The 19,208-nt window shown below is 35.4% G+C and overlaps 1 protein-coding gene across 6 annotated transcripts in view; it reads left to right on the forward strand.

The window, feature by feature from the left end:
- Window positions 1-19,208, forward strand: part of PTPN4 (protein tyrosine phosphatase non-receptor type 4) — a 114,692-nt gene that overhangs the window by 51,555 nt on the left and 43,929 nt on the right. For all 6 annotated transcript variants that reach the window (XR_014226590.1, XM_082285431.1, XM_082285428.1 and 3 more), the window contains exons 4-11: window positions 893-935; window positions 1,032-1,110; window positions 4,768-4,812; window positions 5,059-5,111; window positions 7,188-7,308; window positions 8,328-8,415; window positions 9,565-9,653; window positions 14,986-15,049. Coding sequence is in view for 5 of the 6 variants with exons in the window: in XM_082285431.1 (XP_082141557.1) it covers window positions 893-935; window positions 1,032-1,110; window positions 4,768-4,812; window positions 5,059-5,111; window positions 7,188-7,308; window positions 8,328-8,415; window positions 9,565-9,653; window positions 14,986-15,049 (582 nt within the window). In the remaining variant the exon portion in view is untranslated. The remainder of the gene's footprint in view (window positions 1-892; window positions 936-1,031; window positions 1,111-4,767; window positions 4,813-5,058; window positions 5,112-7,187; window positions 7,309-8,327; window positions 8,416-9,564; window positions 9,654-14,985; window positions 15,050-19,208) is intronic.

Consider the following 19,208-nt stretch of genomic DNA (forward strand, 5'->3'; position numbering starts at 1 on the left):
TTAGATGTCTGTCACTCCATAGGAACTGTTCCCATATAACCATTTCCTGAGGCTTGTGGACTTGCCTTGCAAGGTAGCATGAGGAACTGAACAGCATTGATGCCAAAGATGGAATTCGGAGTTAGGTGGACTATGTTGATATGTACAGAGACTGCTGGGTTGCTGATGGGCAGTGGTTTAAGCAATTTGCAGAACTCTCCGGGCAGCCATACTTTTATCTGAAATTTGCCACATTGGTTTTTATAAAGTTTTGCCTGTACAAAGCAGTGTTCTCCTGTAGAAATGTTCAAGATGTGGCACTGTTTAGTAAAATTATTCTGTAGTCCTTAATCCAGTAGGCTGAGTGCTGAGTCTCTGGTTTCCAAGATCCCAGTTAGTGATGTACCAATGCTGACACTCAGGCTGAGAATTTGAAGAGAACCTGTGAACCAGTGGGACCACTCCCTGGATGTGCCAGACCTGCAAAATCCAGAGTCAGAAGTACTGGAAGTAGTTAAATTAACTTCTCAGTTGAGTAAATGAGCCTGCTTACAGCTCTTCGCTGCCACAGGTAGTTCTTCTTAAAGAGTAGCTGAAGGTTGTTAAACACAGCAAAATTGGGTTCTGACCTCTCTCAGGCTCCTGTGACAATCAAAGAAGCAACTCAGAGTAGAATTATTGCTGTAAAACAGGTATCTGGACAACATATGTTAATGTTGGGGGAAGAAGAGTAGTAGCAATTGATGATAGTGGTGATGTCTCCAGAATCAGTAATAAGCCTGTGTATGCCAGTGAGACATTTTGGTAAAAGACCAAGTAAAAAGTAATAGAAAAGCACCAGTTTCTTGATGTATAAGGCTATGATTTGTACTTTATTTCTCTGAAGTTGGTGTTATAATTTGTCTCTTTCCAGAGGTGGCTGGATCCAAACAAACCTATCAGGAAACAATTAAAAAGTGAGTAATGTATGTATTTCGTCAATTCATCTATTGTTATTACGCTATTTTTCCAGGGTGCTCTGATTAATTAGAAATAACTTTTCTTGACCATAGGAGGATCTCCTCACAGTCTGAATTTCAGAGTTAAGTTTTTTGTAAGTGACCCAAACAAGCTCCAAGAAGAATATACAAGGTAGGTCTGGCTGCTTTGTCAATAAAATACTTTTCTAGAACAATCATTAATTTCTTTAAGGTATAACATGGAAATTTTCTTTTAGCTCATTCTTGTTGTATGTATAAGCTTCTAATTTTCTCTAATAATTAGATATGAACTAGGCAGTTGTACCAAGTAAATATAACAAAAAGCCTCTGTGAATAAATTTACGAATTTATATACAAAATGAAGTAACTACATGAAGCAAATACTACCAAGTAGAAACAGAAAAGGGGAAAATAGATAACAGAGGAAAAACTTAATCCCAGTATTTACCAATAAGTACAAATTTAATTCTATCCTTACTTGTGTTCTCCTTTGTGACTAAAAAATTGCTGAGCATTCTGCATTTTCTTTATACCCTCCTCCCCCCCAGTTTTCTGCTTAGTATTAATGAAATTAATCTCTCTATGGTTGTAGTGCTAGTTTGAATCACAGAAGCTTATTTTGATAGCAGTGTATGGAAATCTGTTGAAGGAAATGCTCAGTGTGAATCAAAATAGGAGGCTTGTGAATTGCAATTAGGCCCTGAAGAAATGCCTCAAATTTTCCATATTTTTAATTACTTCTGGCCCTCTAGATAAATGGCATGATTTGACAGATTGGAATTTTTGGATGTCGGCCATTCTGAAAACAGGTCAGCCCCATTCAAAAAAATTATTGAGGATAGCTTTTGAAACCTAAGTACCAAAACACTGAAAATTTCAGTCCACATTTGTTTTTCATTTCTTTTGATTTGTCATATTTTGGACAAAATTTTGCACATATCTATGCAGACAGAATTCACTAAAATGAGTCCCAGAGATCCTGGATGAGACTTTGTTTTACTGAAATATTTACTCAAGGAAAATTTGTCAATTTATTCTATCAAAATAACGAAAAACATGTTATTTGAATTAAAGTAAAATATGTTATATTCCTGAGGAGGTGAAAAAAAGGATAAATGTTGATCAGTGTGAAGTAAACCATAAAGCAGAAAATTGTTCAAGTGCTATTCTCTAAATCCAAAGCTATAAATGCAGCTTTCTTTTAAATGAGAAATAATGTATGATTTCTTTATCTAGGTCAGCTCTGCCTTTTTTGCTAATAGGCCTAGTTGCCCCTGAGAAAACTGATTTGTATTTGAAATTCTTATAAGAGAGAGTTATCCATGGGCTTTTTTGGAGTGAAGTTTGGATGCCATGTCACAAATATGGGTCCTTTCGCATAATCAGTATTCCCACCTCAAAAAAAAGAAAAGAAAGTGCAAGCTTCTGACAATTCCAGCATTCAAAAATGCTCCTTTTTTACAAATTCCATGAGAACAGACGATTGGTTTGACACATGAAGCAGTGTGAATGGATGTCAGGGAAAGGTTCAGTGCAAGCTCGGGTCTTGTTAGACCTCTGTGAATTCACGTGCGCGAGGCAGGTTTGAATGCCCCAGGTCAGGAGAGGTCGGCGCGAGCTCAGTGTGTGTTGGAGAGCTTCGCTTCAGGAGCTTGTCTTGGGAGGCAATGAAGCTTCATTAGTTCTCCTCATGGCAGGAAGAATTGCTTATTGACGTTGACTCCATTAGCGATAATTCTGTCCTGCCCTTTCCTAGCTACAGCTGTATAAGCAAGATGAAAACATGGCAATGCAGTGCTGCCTTTGTTGTTTAGTGGAGTCAGTTGTTCAGGCTTTTGCTGATCTGCTTTGCTAAAGCTTCTATTGATTTCCCATTTTGCTCAATAATATGTGAGGCTTCAGTGTTCAAACTGGGGTGGTTGGCTAACGAGCCATTAACCTCACTGTTCACTGAAAACAGTGGACAGAACGTGTTTTTGCTTGGTGTCCCTTAACCAAGATGTCCTTTTTACCAAGAAATACTTCTAATAAAGCTTTATACCAAAAAAAGAAAAATAAATTGGAGGTGCAGCTGTATGTTTGTGAAGAGATGCTCAAGCAAAGCATGTGAAGCATATCCATTTAATATATAAATTTAACTTGTAATTTATTGCATTTATTAATTGGTAAAGAAACTTTGCTTTATCTATCATCTTGTTTCAATATGCATTTTAAGTATTTGAAGTATTTTGAGGTCTCTAAAGCCTGGCTCGTGTCTAAGGTTTAACTTCTTGAGGTTAATACCTTTTAAACTAAGCTTCTTGCCTTTCTGGTCACTTAAAGAATCTTTGATGGTTTTGTAGTAGCTGAGCACAGGGACTAATTTTAGCTTGTCAGTTCACAAATGTTTTCCCTCATTTTCTTTCAAACATGGAATGTTTTACCTTTCTACTGTTATATAGCTTGTAAATTATTGGATTTCTGTGTGTGTATTTGTAAATGTCTATGGAAGCCTTTAAAGTGATAGCTAATCCACTTTTTGAAGACCACACAGTTACAAGAAATCATGTTAAGTGTAATAAAGTGGTATTTTTTGGCTTTAATGTCTTAATTTAAGTTATTATTGGGAAATATTTAATATTAGATGCTTTTTGTATGTAATGTTGGTGTTTATAATTAATGGGTATAGCCCAGCTTTTAAGTCAGAACTACAAGAAGGAAACCAGATTATTATTATTATAGTAATAATGTAGGAGGTTCCAAGCCAAAATAAATTTATAAGAAAGCAGGAATGATGTTTAAATTTGCCACTCAGTGTAGCTATTACTAAAAAATTAAAAAGGCAGTAGAGACAAATTCTACAGCAGCTTTTATGCTCTGTTGCAAGGATTTTTCTTCTGAAAATCTAAGCTTTTGCTAATATCCTGCCATCTTGATAAGTCTTGTTTGTTACCCCATTGCAGTCTCTAGTGTGATTTGCCACTTTATGTAAACATGATACTTTGTTGAAATTTTCTAAAACCTCTGAGTGCAATATGAAGGAACTAAATGGAATGAACAAAAGACTCATTCTGATACGTTAACAGAATATTTGGGTTTTGTTGGAGAAACAAAGGAAGTAATTTAGAGAGAAACTTGTTTGTACTTTCAGGCTTGTTGGAGTTTTTAAGTCATGGTGTTTCTGCTGCCCCTGTTTGGTGGGAAATAGTTTGTTTTAAAGTGTTTGGCCATTCCTTTTCTTATATCCATCTCCTTCCTGACTTGAAAGAGTGGGCATGGAAAAACTAGATTAATTTCTAAAACAAGCTTTTTTCACATCATAATTAAAAGAAAAACTTTGTGGAAGTTCAAGGGAAGTTAATTGAGAGGTGTTTGACATAATAGAGTCCACAACTTTTGTAATAACAATGTAACTTCAAAATACTAAGAATAATTAAGATAAATGAAAACACGGTAGTATCAAACACTCAGTGAAAATAAATTAATTCTGTCTACCTGGAGTAGAAATCATTCCTATGAGGGTACCTCCATATACAGATGCAAACTTCAACTTGTGGTTGCTGTACAAAGCAGGAAGAATGTGAAATTTGTAGCCTTTTCATGAAATATAATGTATGACTTCATAGCCTGTAAGTAATTTAATTTACAAAGTTGTATTATTATTTTACTAGGCGGAGTTTCATTTCTTTCCCATTAGAGTTTAAGAAATAGCATGCAGAATGCCAAGTTTGTTTTGCACTAAATGAAAGAAAAATGCATTAAATTGATGAAAAATTATGTAATAATTTTATTTTTAATTATAGTTTTTTTATTTGCTTCTCTAAATAAGGTACCAGTACTTTTTGCAAATTAAGCAGGACATTCTTACTGGAAGGTAAGACATTTTTGCTGTATTAAACATTAAATGTAAATTTGGTCAAGAAAAACTTAATAATGAGAGATTTTGCCCGCAAAAATAAAAATATATTAAGAATAAATAACTGTCTGTGCAAGTTGAAGTGTTTATAATAATTACCTGTCAAATTTGTCCATAGACTCTAAAAGACTAGGGTTTTCAAAATAGCCAAATGTCATATGAAACACGTAATTTTATTTATTTCTTATTTTAAAAACAAAACAGATTGCCCTGTCCTTACAATACTGCTGCTCTTCTGGCTTCCTATGCTGTTCAATGTAAGTATAATTAATGTTTGTATACTTGTTAGTACTGAAATATATAAAAAGTCTTATTGATTAGTTTCTAAAGAATGCACTTTGTATGGCATTATATTGTGGTGTTTGTGGGCATGGTGCTAATTTTCTCATGATTAAGGAAATTGATTGGTTGTCCTCCCCCAGCATATTTTGCTGAATTGGAGATGGAAAAAATACTTAAAGCCATGCTGTTAGAAAGCCCCAAATCAATACTCTTTTATTCCTGGGTATTCTGAGGCGTAGAGTTGTGGCTTTTGCCTTGAGAATGATACTAAGAAGTATTTCTTAAGACACTAAAACATTTTTAACATACCATACAGTGTACTTCCAAATAAGTGTGGAAAAGGGAATTCTGGTCATATCTGGCCAAAAAGTTCAATACCCATCTTGGCAATTTTAAGCCATCCAGTGAGTAGATGAGTCTTGAAAACTGAGATTTAGTTTTCTTCCTCACTCAGTTTTTCTTCATAAACTTAAATTGAGTTAAGCAATCCTGATATATTCATCTATAATCATGTGTTTTTCTACTGTTAAAGATACTTACATCCACATTAGTACTTTGTATACTTTGTACATATTGGACAAATAGTGTCCATGTTAATATTTTCATTAAAAATATGTAGTAATGTTAATGTCATGTTTTGTGCATGGTTTTGTTAAGTGGTCACCTTTTTCTAGGTCAATCAATAGACTTGTTTCTCTTAAAACTCCCACACTTCAGCTGCCTGAAAAATGTACTGCAAATGCTGTCATGCCATAGGGAGTTGTCTTAGAAGAGATAAAGTATTTGATAATGTAACAGGAACTATGAAAACTTGATAACATTTTAGGGTATTAAGAATGCACTATGGGTTTTTTTTTTTTAATATTGTAGAATTGGTGGGCATGCACAGTGTATTGTATTTACATTTATCCATGAGATCCTTCTGCCATTAAGTTCTTCAGCATACAGAGCTCTATCTAATGTTTTCTGTACCTGCCTAGTAATAAACTTCCTATATTCTTTATAAATATATGTAAATAGCAGATACAGATCTCAGTCCTTTACCCTTGGATTTCAGCAAGGAATGCATTCTGTTATAAAATCTGGCCCAATTTTCTAGTTTTTAAATTATTTAAAATAGGATTTGTTTGTGGTGATGCAAGTGACTCAGAGCTTTTTCCTACCCTCCCTTCCTTTCCTCATCCTCCTGCTCCGTAAGTGCCTTCATCCGTCTTGTCAGTGTCACTAGGCCTGCCCAGGACCCCATATCATGATGTGTTAGTGTTATCTTTCCACTTTTCATTTTATGTTTCTTATCTATCACTGTAGATCTGTTACAGGGATTGGAGATATTTAAAGCTGAATTTTTTTCTACTGTATTTACAAAGGCATCAAAGACTGTATTTTTAGCAAATGTTGTTTATATGGGTTTTTTTCTGACAAATGTGAGTGTAATTTATTTCTTATAATTTTAGGAAAGTGTTAGAAATTACGTAAATACACTTTTAGTGATTTCAGTGTAGATGTACGTATGTGTACTTCTTTCCGTACATACAACTGAATGTGCAAAAAATATTTTTCTAATGCTTCTGAATGTATCTTGCTGCAGAATGAGTTGGTGGTTTTTGCAGATCTTCATGATGAAGTAGCAGTTGTAGTGTTAAAAGAATAAAATTGTGTAATCACATGAAAACAAGCAAAGGTAAAATAATAAAAGAAAAATTGAATACAATAAAAGAAAAATTGAATACTATCCTACATATATATATATATATCCTACTTAGTGCTAGCTGTAATAACAGCATTTATGGATTAATTTGTCTATTAAAAATTAAACATTACAAACTTCCTTCATAAGGGCATAATCAAAGCTCTCTCTAAATAATTTCCATGGTGTTCACTGAGAATGTGACTGTTTATTCAAAGTGGAAAAGGGGAGTTCAAATGTCTTCTCTCTTTTTGTTTGCTGTAGATCATAAATTATGTGGGAGCAGACTCATGTGAATTTGGGGGCATTGCACAATGCCAAGTACATCAGTGATAAACAATAACCTCTCTTTTTAATATTTTAGCCGAGCTGGGAGACTACAACCATTCAGAAAACTTGCCAGGCTACCTCTCAGAATATTCTTTCATCCCTAGCCAGCCTCAAGACTTTGAAAAAGAAATAGCAAAATTACATCAGCAGCACATGTAAGGATTTACATCAGAAGATACTGACTTTGTCAAATCCTGACTGCTGATGCTGTGCTATTATATAAAACAAAATAGTATTTTTTCTTAAAGGTTTCAGGGTGGGTGGGGTGTTGGGTTTTTTGATTGGTTGGTTGGTTTTGGTTGGCTTTTTTAAGATAATGTGATTTCTTTGGAGATTATCTGTATAATAAATACCATTGATGGTCTATACAGAATATCCATATTTAAATTAGTTAAATAATGAACATGTTAAGTTAAAGGTGCTCTGAAAACAGTACTTGTGTGTATTATCTAGGATATTAACTTAGCTGGATATATTTTCTTTAAGAGTTTCTTTCAGTCTTGGGGGAATGTTCTGAGCATAAGGGCTTTGTTGTCATGATGCTCTCACTAGTAAAAGAGTTACTTTAGAAGTAACAAAGTCCTTTTCTTCAATATCTGCTCTTTCCTGTGTGCAAGTCTGTGACCTTTCTGAAAGAGGAAAAGGCAATGAAGCAATGGAAAATATTTTTTTTTTCAGTATGTAACATTGTGGTACTTTCCAGTGATGGTTCCTTCATATTTTAGAACTTCAGTGCCTTTTGTTACAGCTAATTTTAACAAAATATAAGCAGTATTTGTAAAACATTTGCTTGATTGGGGCATGTTTGTTGCTTTCAAAACTACTGAATGTTATGTTACATTTCAGATAAAGGCTTAGAAAATTCTCTTAGCTAGGGTAAAGACATTTAAATGAATTGATGGTAATTTAAATTACCAATGCCAAAAACAGGATTGTAAAACTAATTTCCAGATTCTAGGGCTCCACAAACATTTAAATGATAAAGTGCTTTAAAATAAAATGTGTTGTGGGCGCTTGTCAAGACTCGGTTCTTGTGGAAACATTATTTTCTGTTAAAATTTTTGGGTGGGGGTAGAAGTAGTAAAATGAACGCAGATTTTCTGTCTGCGCTCACTGGGGAGCCTGATGTGGGAGGTCGTGTTAGAACATTTCTGATTTAGCTGCTTTCTTTCAGAGGGTTGTCTCCTGCAGAAGCAGAGTTCAATTATCTCAATACAGCACGTACCTTAGAACTTTATGGAGTTGAATTGCACTATGCAAGGGTAAGTCTGGATGAACTGGTGTTGCAATGTAAAGATGGATTCATCTGAGATTTATGGAAAAATACACTTTCCTTTTTAGTGAGCCTTCCTGGCTTCTGCTAACAAGAGAAAAAAAGAAAAAAATATTATCTTATTAGGTGCCTAACTGGGATTTACCGATTGAATATCCACTATTTCACTCTAGTGAGGGTATTTCTTCACTTAAATTTGTGCTTAGTTATCTGCGTGTCAGTCAGGTTGAGCTTTGTTGGCTTGAATGCCAGTTCAGTTGGCTACTGATGAATAAGAAAAATGTGCTTGTTGAATGTGCATTTGATATTTAAGGATCTGTCAGCTTTGAAAATATTTAATTTGGTTCCTACTAGAACCAAATTATAAATCATGAAAATATAGAGTGAACTGTGAATGTCAGGTACTATAATTTGATAGAGTGTTAGTTTTACCTGGTAAAGCAAGTAGCTCAAGCTCTTAACTCAAATGATCTTAACATGTCAGTACAGTGCTACCATTTCTGCAAAGCCTCTAAATAACATTATTTTTAGTAATTGACATGCCTAGTTTTTAAGTATTCTTGTCCTATACCCTAAGGCTAGAGAAAGTTGGAATAGAATTGGAAATGTACCCCACTTAGCTGCTCACTTGTATCCACTGCTTTTGCACACATATTGAGAGTTCTATAGCATGTGCTTGATTAGAGTGCGAAGATATTTCAGGAAAAATGTGCTATTTAAATATGCTTACAGTATTGTTTGTTTTAGAATCTGTCCTCTCTGTGTTCTGAGATTGCAATTTCCTTTCAGGTAGGAATTGAAGTTGCTGGTTGCTTTTAGTGTAGCAATTGCCAAACCAGTCTATTAGTGCTGCTGTTCTTAATAAACTAGAATACTTTTGTATTTATTTCTTCAAAGTTCTTGAAAGGCGATCTAACTTGAGAAGTTAAATTTTTGTGGTAACTTATAAGGAACTCAGAGCAAACATTCAGGTTTGTCCTTAATATGAGTGAATAATTTAATTTCTTATTTGTCTTATTAAAACACATTGCCTTCCACATTAATTTGTGTGTTTTGAGGGAGATGAGAATAAATACATATGAAGTCTCAAGAGATATTTATTTTGTTCTTCCAAGTAATTTTCTCTTTTCTTTTAAAGGATCAGAGTAACAATGAAATAATGATTGGAGTGATGTCAGGTGGAATACTAATTTTTAAGAACAGAGTACGAATTAACACCTTTCAGTGGTAAGGACAGCTGTTTAATGTTTTTATTTGCTATTTCAAAATATTTTTACCACTCTGAGAAAGACTGAAACTTGAGTTGTATCATATCATGTTGAAATTATTTATCTTATGTTGTGCTATGGGGAATATTTTGGTGGGGTTTTGTCCTGGTCTGCATGCTGTGCTGTTAAACAACTTTGATACTCTAATGAAACGGTAATGAATTTTAATTCCGTTTGTAAGCATACTTAATATTTAATTAACTGTATAGCCTGGGCCAGTGTGATTGTCCAGCTTACAGTCTTTAAAGACACAGTTGAATTGAAAAATATTAACCTGGAGATTGACTTCTCTTACCTGTTTTGTGACTTGTAAGTTAATTGTAATTTTAAATTTAATGTAGTTATGGTACTTCTGAATAGCTGAGGTGGAGCATTCAGGATATTATCATCTCTTCATCCTTAGATAATAATTTTTATGATAGTGCATTTAGTGCAGAAAATGCTGTCATTTATTTCTTTTATCTGAAATAGTTTTAAAGCTGTTCTGTAAAGATGGACTTATCCCCATTAAATATCCTACTGCTTAAGCTGGGATCCTACTCTTTATTCTTATATGATCAGGAAAGAAAGAGAAATTTTTTTCTGTACTGTGGCTTCTGTAGTGCTCTTTAGAAGTGCTCTGTGGTGCTCTACAGAAGTTGTATCACCTTCCCCGATGCCTTTTGTAGTTCCTGCAGAAGTAACCTTCCCTTGGTTTCCTTTGCCTGGAATCCACTTTGACAGCCTTACTACTTGTGTCACTGAGTTGCTATAGCTGCATTCTGAGTGGGTGAAGTCAGTCATATGAGATTATCATAACAGACATTAGTTCACCAGGCACAAAAGCTGTTTGTCCTAGAGAAATGATGAGAACTGTTCATTTGCTACTGATTTTGCATTTTTGTTTGCTGCTGATGTGCACTTGATCTTTTCTGCAACCCAGTGAGTTTCTGAGATACTCTGGTTCTGTGCTAAGCTTAGTCTCAAGGTTCATTGTAGGGTGTTACATATTTTGTGGTTTACCAAGCTGAGAAACAGTGTGATTGAATTCTAGTAGATTTTCAGAGAGAAAGAAAAAACGAAGCTATATCAAAGTGTTATCTGCAGCCAGTACAACTGAACATGGTGAACATTTTACTTATATGTTATTTGAAGAAAAGTAAGTCTGAGACAAAGCATGTAAATTTCCAGTCTTCATGATTATAGGGTAAATTAAAACAGGATCTTGCAATGATAAGTGTGAAACTACTGTACTGGTCAGTCAGACCTGCCTTTATAATAGTGACACATTCTAGGAAAGATATCCTTCATGTGGTGAGAGTTTTGAAATGTTGGAGCCATTTCTAGGCTAAGGCTGCTTTATAAATTGAGTGGTGTAATAATAAGGAAGGTTTTATTTCAGTCTGATTTTACTGCTGTTATTTTGGGGAAAACAGCAGTAGTAGAAATAGGTTCTGTAAAGCACACTGGTAAATTACTGAGTATGTACGATCTAAGTCATAATTAAGCTACACATCCCTAATGGAAGTTGGAGGTTTCTGTGAGTTCTGCTTCATATTGTTTGCATGCCAGGGATGCTGATCTAAATTCTTAGTGTGGTTTTTTGTATGTGTGTAATTACCTAAACAGTTCTTCCTTGTATTCAACCATATCAGCTGACATCAGGGGTATTAATTTCTTCCTGTGAAGACTATAGTTACCACCAAAATTGGTCTTTACAAAGAAAAAAAAGAAGCACCCTTCCCCATTTCACCCTGTTAGAGGCTTTCTTTTGCTATGAGTAATAATCTGAAATACCAGTTTCCACAATATAGCTCAGTAATAGACCTATTACCCTTTCTTTTTATCCATAATCATGCTGCTGCTCCTGTGCCAGTTGTACTGTTACCTCTTCCTTTTGCTTCCACTTCTTCTTGCTCCTGTACAACTGGAGCTGTGTAATGTCTTCCCAGTGCTTTATGGGTCCAGTGGATATCTGGATACCCATGTTTCAGTACTCCCGAAGCTGAGTTTTGAGATGAGTGAGAGGCTAGACACGCATATATGTGGGAGGAAATAAAGATTTAACTGTATTGCTTAGAGAACAATCAAGTACAATGCCTTTGCCCTCTCCCTCTTAATTTGATATAATATCTGAATTGCTTTTTTTGAACCTTTTGATCATGGGGAGAAGTTAAACAGGAGGAAGACAAGTTAGAAATAGGGGAAAACAAAGGACACTGCCTTTTATCCCATGTGTCCTAACTTGATCTTCCTGTACTGTAGATAATTCCTCCTTTCCCTAGACTTTGCTACCAGGCACAGAGACCTGGGAATCCAAGGAGATTAAAGACCAAAGGAGAAGTCATGGAGTATGTCAGCCTTTCCTTTGTTACTAGACCACCTGCTCAGCAGTTGGAAACGTGCTTTCCTTTGCCTGTTGTTTGTGGTTGATGTATCTCTGGAAAGCTTTATTGCCTTTTGCATCCAGTGCCAGTTGAAACTGCAGTTGTGCTGTGGATTTCCTAGTTTTATCCCTGAATGATTAGGTAGTACAGTGTTCCTCCTTGGTCTCTAGTCCTGCTTATGTATCTTGTACACTTCCTTTTGTGTTTGAGCCCCGTCAGCAGTTCTGTCTTGGCTGTCCTCTTCTCATGCTGGCATGTTTTCTAGCACATCAGGATTGTTCTGGATTGAGAAGATTGTCCTTTAAGACTGGCTGTCTGTCCTCTGTTCCTGTGACCAAAAGGCAGCTTCTGTGGGATTTTGCCCACCAGAACAATGAACAAACTGGAGTTTCCTCTCATGAACCAATGGTTTAGTCTGCTGCGTCCCTCCACTTTAAAATCTGTAACTTCGCCGTCTCACAGTTGCTGGAGCCAAATTTGTCTTTGGCTACTAAATCTGGACAATCCTTTCTTGTTTGTGACTTGGGCTACCAAGAGCATCTTCCCTGGGTGACTGGTCCAGAACCTGTGCCAAAGAGGTCTTGCTCAAGAAATTTGCTGGATTGCTCAAGTCCTGCCTTATCACCCTCCCAAGGGTCAGGGTGGTAAAGCTCTTAGTGAGAACCAGGGCTTGGTATCATGAGACTCCTTCCATGTGTTTTGAGTACAATCTGCATTTTAGACTAGGACTTTTAAATATCTCTTCGTTTAAAAATATATATTTTATTATTTAGGATGTCTGAGGTGACTGTAGATGGGAAAATCATACCAGGAAAGTAATACTGATGCCTGCCTGTTCTTATGCTTCTCCTTGGATATGCAGCATTGCCAACAGTCAGAGAAAGGAAACGTAGGCAGACATGCCTTTTCCTTGGGCTGAGTATGGATATGCTCATTTAGTGCCTAGCAGGGTATTAGCAGTATTGAGTATTCTCTTATTTGCTGTATTTTTTTTTAAATAGCTGAGAATGAGCTTTGCTGAGTCATTTCTTTATACTTGAATGGCAGCTCTTTTGATTTGAGTTAGACCTTACTGGCTAATGTTACAGCTTTGAGTCTGTTCCAAATGGTTTCAGTCTTAAAAATCAGCTGACCTCACTCTGTGAGCCTAAATTATGAGATGAGATTAAAACTCCGTATGTATTATTCTTACTCTGAGTTTGTAAAGCACCAAAGGCAGTAATTTCTTTAGCAGAAGAAGAAACCCAAAGAATAAAAGATAGTAAATGTTTTTATAAACGGAATAATTGCTAAGCAAATCAGGTATGTTGCAGAGTGTATGGAACTCTTTTTTTAGAAAAGGTATATATTAAAATGTTCTTTTAATTGCACTGTACACCAAAATTTTAGGAAATTAGTAATAACATACTTGTTGATTAACTGCAGCCTAAATAGTCTACTAATTTTTTTTCTGTTTTTCCCACAGTCAGACTGTTAATAATCACTAGTGTGTGTCCTGTCCAGCAAATATAAGATCCAGACTACATTACCCTTAAGCAATTTTTTGTCGCAGGAGGTTCTAAGAAGATTGATGCATTGCCAGGGGAATAATTTGATTTCAGTACATAAGATGTAACTCCCCTTAAAGTTCCAAATCCTTGAGAAACTAACTCTGATAGCAAGAACTTGTTAAGAATTTTAAAAAAACCCAGACTAACAAATAGGACAGTTATTGCTGCTCCCTTTTTTTTTTTTGTTATTGTTAACTGTTAAACTAATGGCAAGGCTAGGAAAGGAAAAAGAAATGGGAAAAGATGTAAACAAGCATAATTTAAACACTAATGTTCAGAGAATGCCCTTATGTTACTGCAGATAGAGACTCTCCCAACTAATTAGGACATTCCACTTAGGTTCCTGCTCTGAATAATCCCCTGAAGAAAAATGTCTTTATTTGATTAAGTTAAGAAGAAGATATCCAACTTAGGTGTCTGTAATGTTTTGCTTCTCATCCTTCCTGGTCTAAAGGGTTTTTTATTCAGCAAGTGATAAATATGCAAGTAGTAATTCCAGTCCTTTTGCAGTATTGTATCAGTTGTTCATTTTTCAAGTAACGAAAGTTACCATGTTTTTCTTTGTACAGTTTGAACCTCACTTTTTTCTTGACCAAAGTGATACTCCTGTATATTTAATAAAATACGTTGACTATCCTCATACTACATTTCTTTGAAAAAGTATATAATTAGATTGTGATGGAAATACAGCCTGTCTTTTGCCATGTTGCATAACTAGTATTAGAGTGACCACCCAAAACAGTCTGGAATTACTGTCAGTATTTCATATATTTATAGGTAACTTGAAAGGTGAACAGATCTGTAGGCAGATTTTTCCCTGTCATGTGATACTGTAAATATTATTTTCCTCTTAATAGTGTGATTATTTTCGTTAACTTTATAAAAACCAAGGTCGTGAGTCCTATCTCTGTGCTTATATCTTATCTTAGCTATTTTACTAAAACAAGTTCTGGTTATATTTAAAGATGTGTAAGAACATAGAGAAATAATGTCTTTCAGGGATCAGGTGAAGCTCAAAGGATTTTTTCATATTCTGAGGGATAATGAAAGCAGCCTCAGAAAAGAGATCATCTGCCTGGAATGACCTGGGGATAGAAAGGCTCTTTGGGCTTTGGAATGGGGAAAAGATACCAAAATTAGCAACTGCCTTGGGTTTAGGATGTAAACAACTGAATTTGATGGATAATGTAAATACACAGCCCATAAATTTCAAATTATACAAACTATTTTATTTAATCTTTGATACCTTACTTTTTGTCTATGGAAATGAAATCTCATCTCTCTAGAAAGTATATTTTTAGTAGGTGTATTTAAGCCTTTAACCATGATTCAGTATATGAAATGTTTAAATATTGTGGTTTTATTTTTCATTTAGGTTGAAGATTGTAAAAATTTCTTTTAAGTGCAAGCAGTTTTTTATTCAACTTAGGAAAGAATTGGTGAGTACTATCTTAAATTTGATCTGAAAGCAATGAAATCATTTCTACCATATATCTGCATTATACTGACTGATACTATGTTGATTCTTGGTTTTGTCTGCAATTAAAAGTCCAGTTTCACCAACATTCTGGCTGTTTCATGTTTCAAGTAGATGATTACAATGCTTTATAAGATTTTTTTTTAAATTTGATTTGCCTTATATTTTAGATCCTTTTAGTTTTGCATTTGTATGCAGGAAATGTAACTTGTTTATGGAAGATAAATGTGGAAAAGGTTGCAAGTAAATCAATATTAAATTTAAATGTCATAAGAACCAAATTAAAACTAAAGGTAGCGCTTAATGCTGCTTCAGTTACATATATGCTTGTAAGTTAATGTTTGATAAACATGTTGATTTCTATTATTCAGATTTGGTAATACATGATGACTTTATTACTTATATTTAAATAGAAGAGATAAGAATTTCTTTGTACTTTCTAAATTACATGTGGTAAATTTTTATGCCTACTTCTGAATTTCTTATGGAAAAGGTTGGAGCTGAATGTTTCACTGCTTGACGTGTTTGCTATCCCATGAAGCACCACAGGACCACTGTGCATTTAATTCAGCAAGAAATGGATTGTTCTGTGCCCCCAAGAGATGAGCTTCCATCACAGACATAGCACTGGGGGAAGATGGAGAAATTTATTAAAAATATGACTATGTGATTAACTCATCAGATTAGTTAAGAGGTTTTGTGCAATTCTTACAACTGAAAGGATTTATTGTGAAGGTGGTGAGACAGTGGAACAGGCTGTGGGTGCCACAGCCCTGGCAGTGCTCAAGGCCAGGTTGGACAACGCCTTGAGCAACCTGTTTTGGTGGGAGATGTCCCTGCCCATGGCAGGTGGGTTGGGATTACATGATCTTTAAGGTCTCTTCCAACCCTTAATGTTCGATGACTCTATGATTTGAAGACCTGAAATACAGAGTTACAGACTGGATATAAAAGATGATTCTGTGCAGAAATGCATCTTGAGTACTATAGGGCTGTTCCAGGTTTAGGGACAATATGGTTAAACAAGAAAAATATGAAGAGGAAACACCTGTTCTGTCAGATCAGGCCAATGTCTGGTGACTAGTACTAATGCTGAAAACAGGGGTCGTACAGGTACACAACAGGTGTATCTTAAATAAAATCATGAAGTGAACAGGAGTGTCTGTCAATGTGAGCAGACATTATGCAACATGGGCAGAAAAATGGTGATACAAAAAAGATGGGGGGGAATGTTGTATTGTGGGGACACAGCATTTTTGTAAAACCCCACTGGAGCTACATGCTTGTTCTCAAAGGCAAGCTGATCTCTGACAGCCCGGAGGTCAAATTTTGTCTTGATACCAGTGTGTGTAACTTCCATTACAGTTGCAGGAAATGGTATTTGCATGTGAGATGAGAATTTGGAGTTTTATTTGGAATTCAGAAATTATGAACTGCAGTTGCTTTCTAAATCAGAACTTGATGAAAATGCTGTGGTAGCAGATTTCAGGACCTTGAACATTAAGATACCTAGATATAAAGTAGGATTGCATACTGTGTACTTGACTGTTTCCTCTATTTTCTGCAGAAAAAAAATCTGCTTATAAGAGAAGGTAATACAAAGATAGCTTTCTCATCTTGTTTCCCTGTTACCTTTTAATACTCTACATATTGTTACTTGCATGAGAATGTAGTTTTTATAATGAATGTAATTTCTCTTCTGAGACATCTTATCCAAGCCAACAAATTAAAAAGCCTTATAGTGTTTTTCTTTAAACTCTGAATATCAGATGAAAACTGGTGGCAAGAACTTAATTTTCATTCATTCCAAGTAGTGAATATCTTAAGATCAAAGTTCAAATTTGGCTTCCAAAGAAGTCCTACTTAAACTAATTTTTTAATCACAGCTAATATTAAAATTCTTGTTTCCAGATTTACTTTCCCTGACTAGATTCATAGGATAAGATTCATCTCACCTATATTCAGCTTCAGTTAGGTTAAAAGAATGTATTTTCTGTTCATGGTTACTTGGCTCCCCAAGGCTCACTGTTAGACTTCCTCTGTAGTAATCACACACAAAGGTGCGAAGGCTGGAACATCTGAACTGGAAGTACATTTTAGGATGGGTTAAGTTGCTCTCTGGTGGTATATTCTTCCTTTTGCTTTCACTCCCATTAACAATAAAGGGAGCCTAAATGACTCTCTTTAGGCAGCAGAAACTAGGTGAAGTGACTCAGTGATTGCACATTTGGTATGTAAAATATCTCTGGTCTAGTGCTTTGAGTGCATATTTTAAATCACCTATTTATGATGTGGCAGGGGAAATACATTCATGGTATGCTGATGATGTGTTTCAAACTTGTGTGTAAATATGTAACAAATTGTACATCTGAGAAACCGCAGTTATTTGAATGCAAAGCTGAGATGCTGTAGAATATTAAGTTAGTGGACTTGGGAAAGGAATGTTTCACTGGTTTTATTTTTTCCCAGCTGGGCTATATACACTTTTCTATAATCATAAAAAGATATTTTTCAGATGCTGCTAATGAGTGTTGAGAGCTTTTAATTGTAACTGTCCTCAAAAGTGCAAGTGCCTTATCTTGTAATCACCTATTAAATTTATTCCCTGACTTGGCATAGCTTAAAGGCATCAACATAAGTAAAGAACTATTTGCCTACTTTTATTAGATTAAATCTGTGTTTAAATAAATCACTTAAATGAAGTGAGATGAAGCAGTTTAATGTCATAGTTGTTTTCCAGTGGTGGTATAATACAATCTTGAGTATGGTGGAGTATTCTGACAATCATATAGCTGGAGCATATATCCACTGGAGTAGATTTTTTTTTCCATTGTTGTTTTATGGTTTTGTGGGGGGAAAGTATGTTATATGTAGGACTTATTCCTCCAACATTAGGAGCCCCCTGAGCCATTACTTCAATAGCAGGTTTTTCCACTGTATCTGCCTTTGTTCTGCCTGTTCTGTATGCTGCTTCCCTTACATGTTTGAAGCTGTTTGAGAATAATTCAGTAGTTTCATTTTTCTAGATGTTTCCTTAAACTTCTCTGGTTCTATTTAGTTGCACGATTTAGTTGTAGTAATATCAATAGCCAGCATCAAGCTCTTAATGCCATCCAGCATGTTTTTGTGGTCTTGATTCTTTGACAGCCAAAGAAGCTGTTCAGCATTTTCTTTTGCTCTTTTGGAGGCCATATGTCTATTGAAAAATGACTTGAATCTGGAACTAAACAAGATGATAGGTTTCTGGCCATAACTGAAACCTAGTTTCAGTGAGTGGCCAAAAAAATTGATTTTATTTTTTTAAGTTATAGTTTATGTATCTGAAGTTTGTGCTTTGAGCTTCGACTTTTTTTGACTGACTTTTAGAAAAACTTGGTCTGAAATCACAAGGTGATGCATGGGCTTATCTGCCCAAGCACATATTTGATCTTAAGTAGCACTGGCATTCATTAGATGCCTACTTAATTGCTGCCTAATCCTATCAAAGTTAGTGTTGCACTTTTTTTGTGAATAGCAAATACTACTGGCAGAAGTATCTGTGCTGCATTTAAGCTTTCACAGGACTTTTGCCCACTGTTTCTGAAATATGTTGAGTATGGGGAGCATCTGCCCTTGTAAAGCACAAGTCTTGTCTTTCTGAGATGGGGTAGGGAATTAGTGCTTTTTTCTGGGATTTTTCCTTGCTTAGCCAAAGTAAAAGGGTTTCATTAGCAAGTAAGTTTTTCAACCCAGTTTCTTTCCTGAGCAGCAAGAGATCTGCTGTGGAGTCACTGTTTCAAGGCAGGCAAAGGTAGGTTTGAATGAATGGCCCCACTCAAGGTGCTTGTTCAAGTACTGAGCTGTTCTGTGTGAGAGGAGCACCAGTGTCCAGTCTGCTTTTTTGTTTGTTTTGCCTTTTTTTAATAATAGGAACCACAAAGATGACTTGGACTTGACTATACCCTACCTCTATTTGTCTTACTGTAGTTTTGTGCTGGGGCCCAGAGCTTCATTACCAGTATTGCATCCCAGCTGCTTCCCTCTTCCTTTCCATAGCAAGCAGACTGTTTTCTTCTCTTTAATAGAAACCACAGACACAATTAGTAAGATAAAAATTTTGGAACAGAATCGTGCTGTGGCTC

This window comes from Coloeus monedula, assembly GCF_965178545.1.
Source record: "Coloeus monedula genome assembly, chromosome: 7".
Lineage (NCBI taxonomy): Eukaryota > Metazoa > Chordata > Aves > Passeriformes > Corvidae > Coloeus > Coloeus monedula.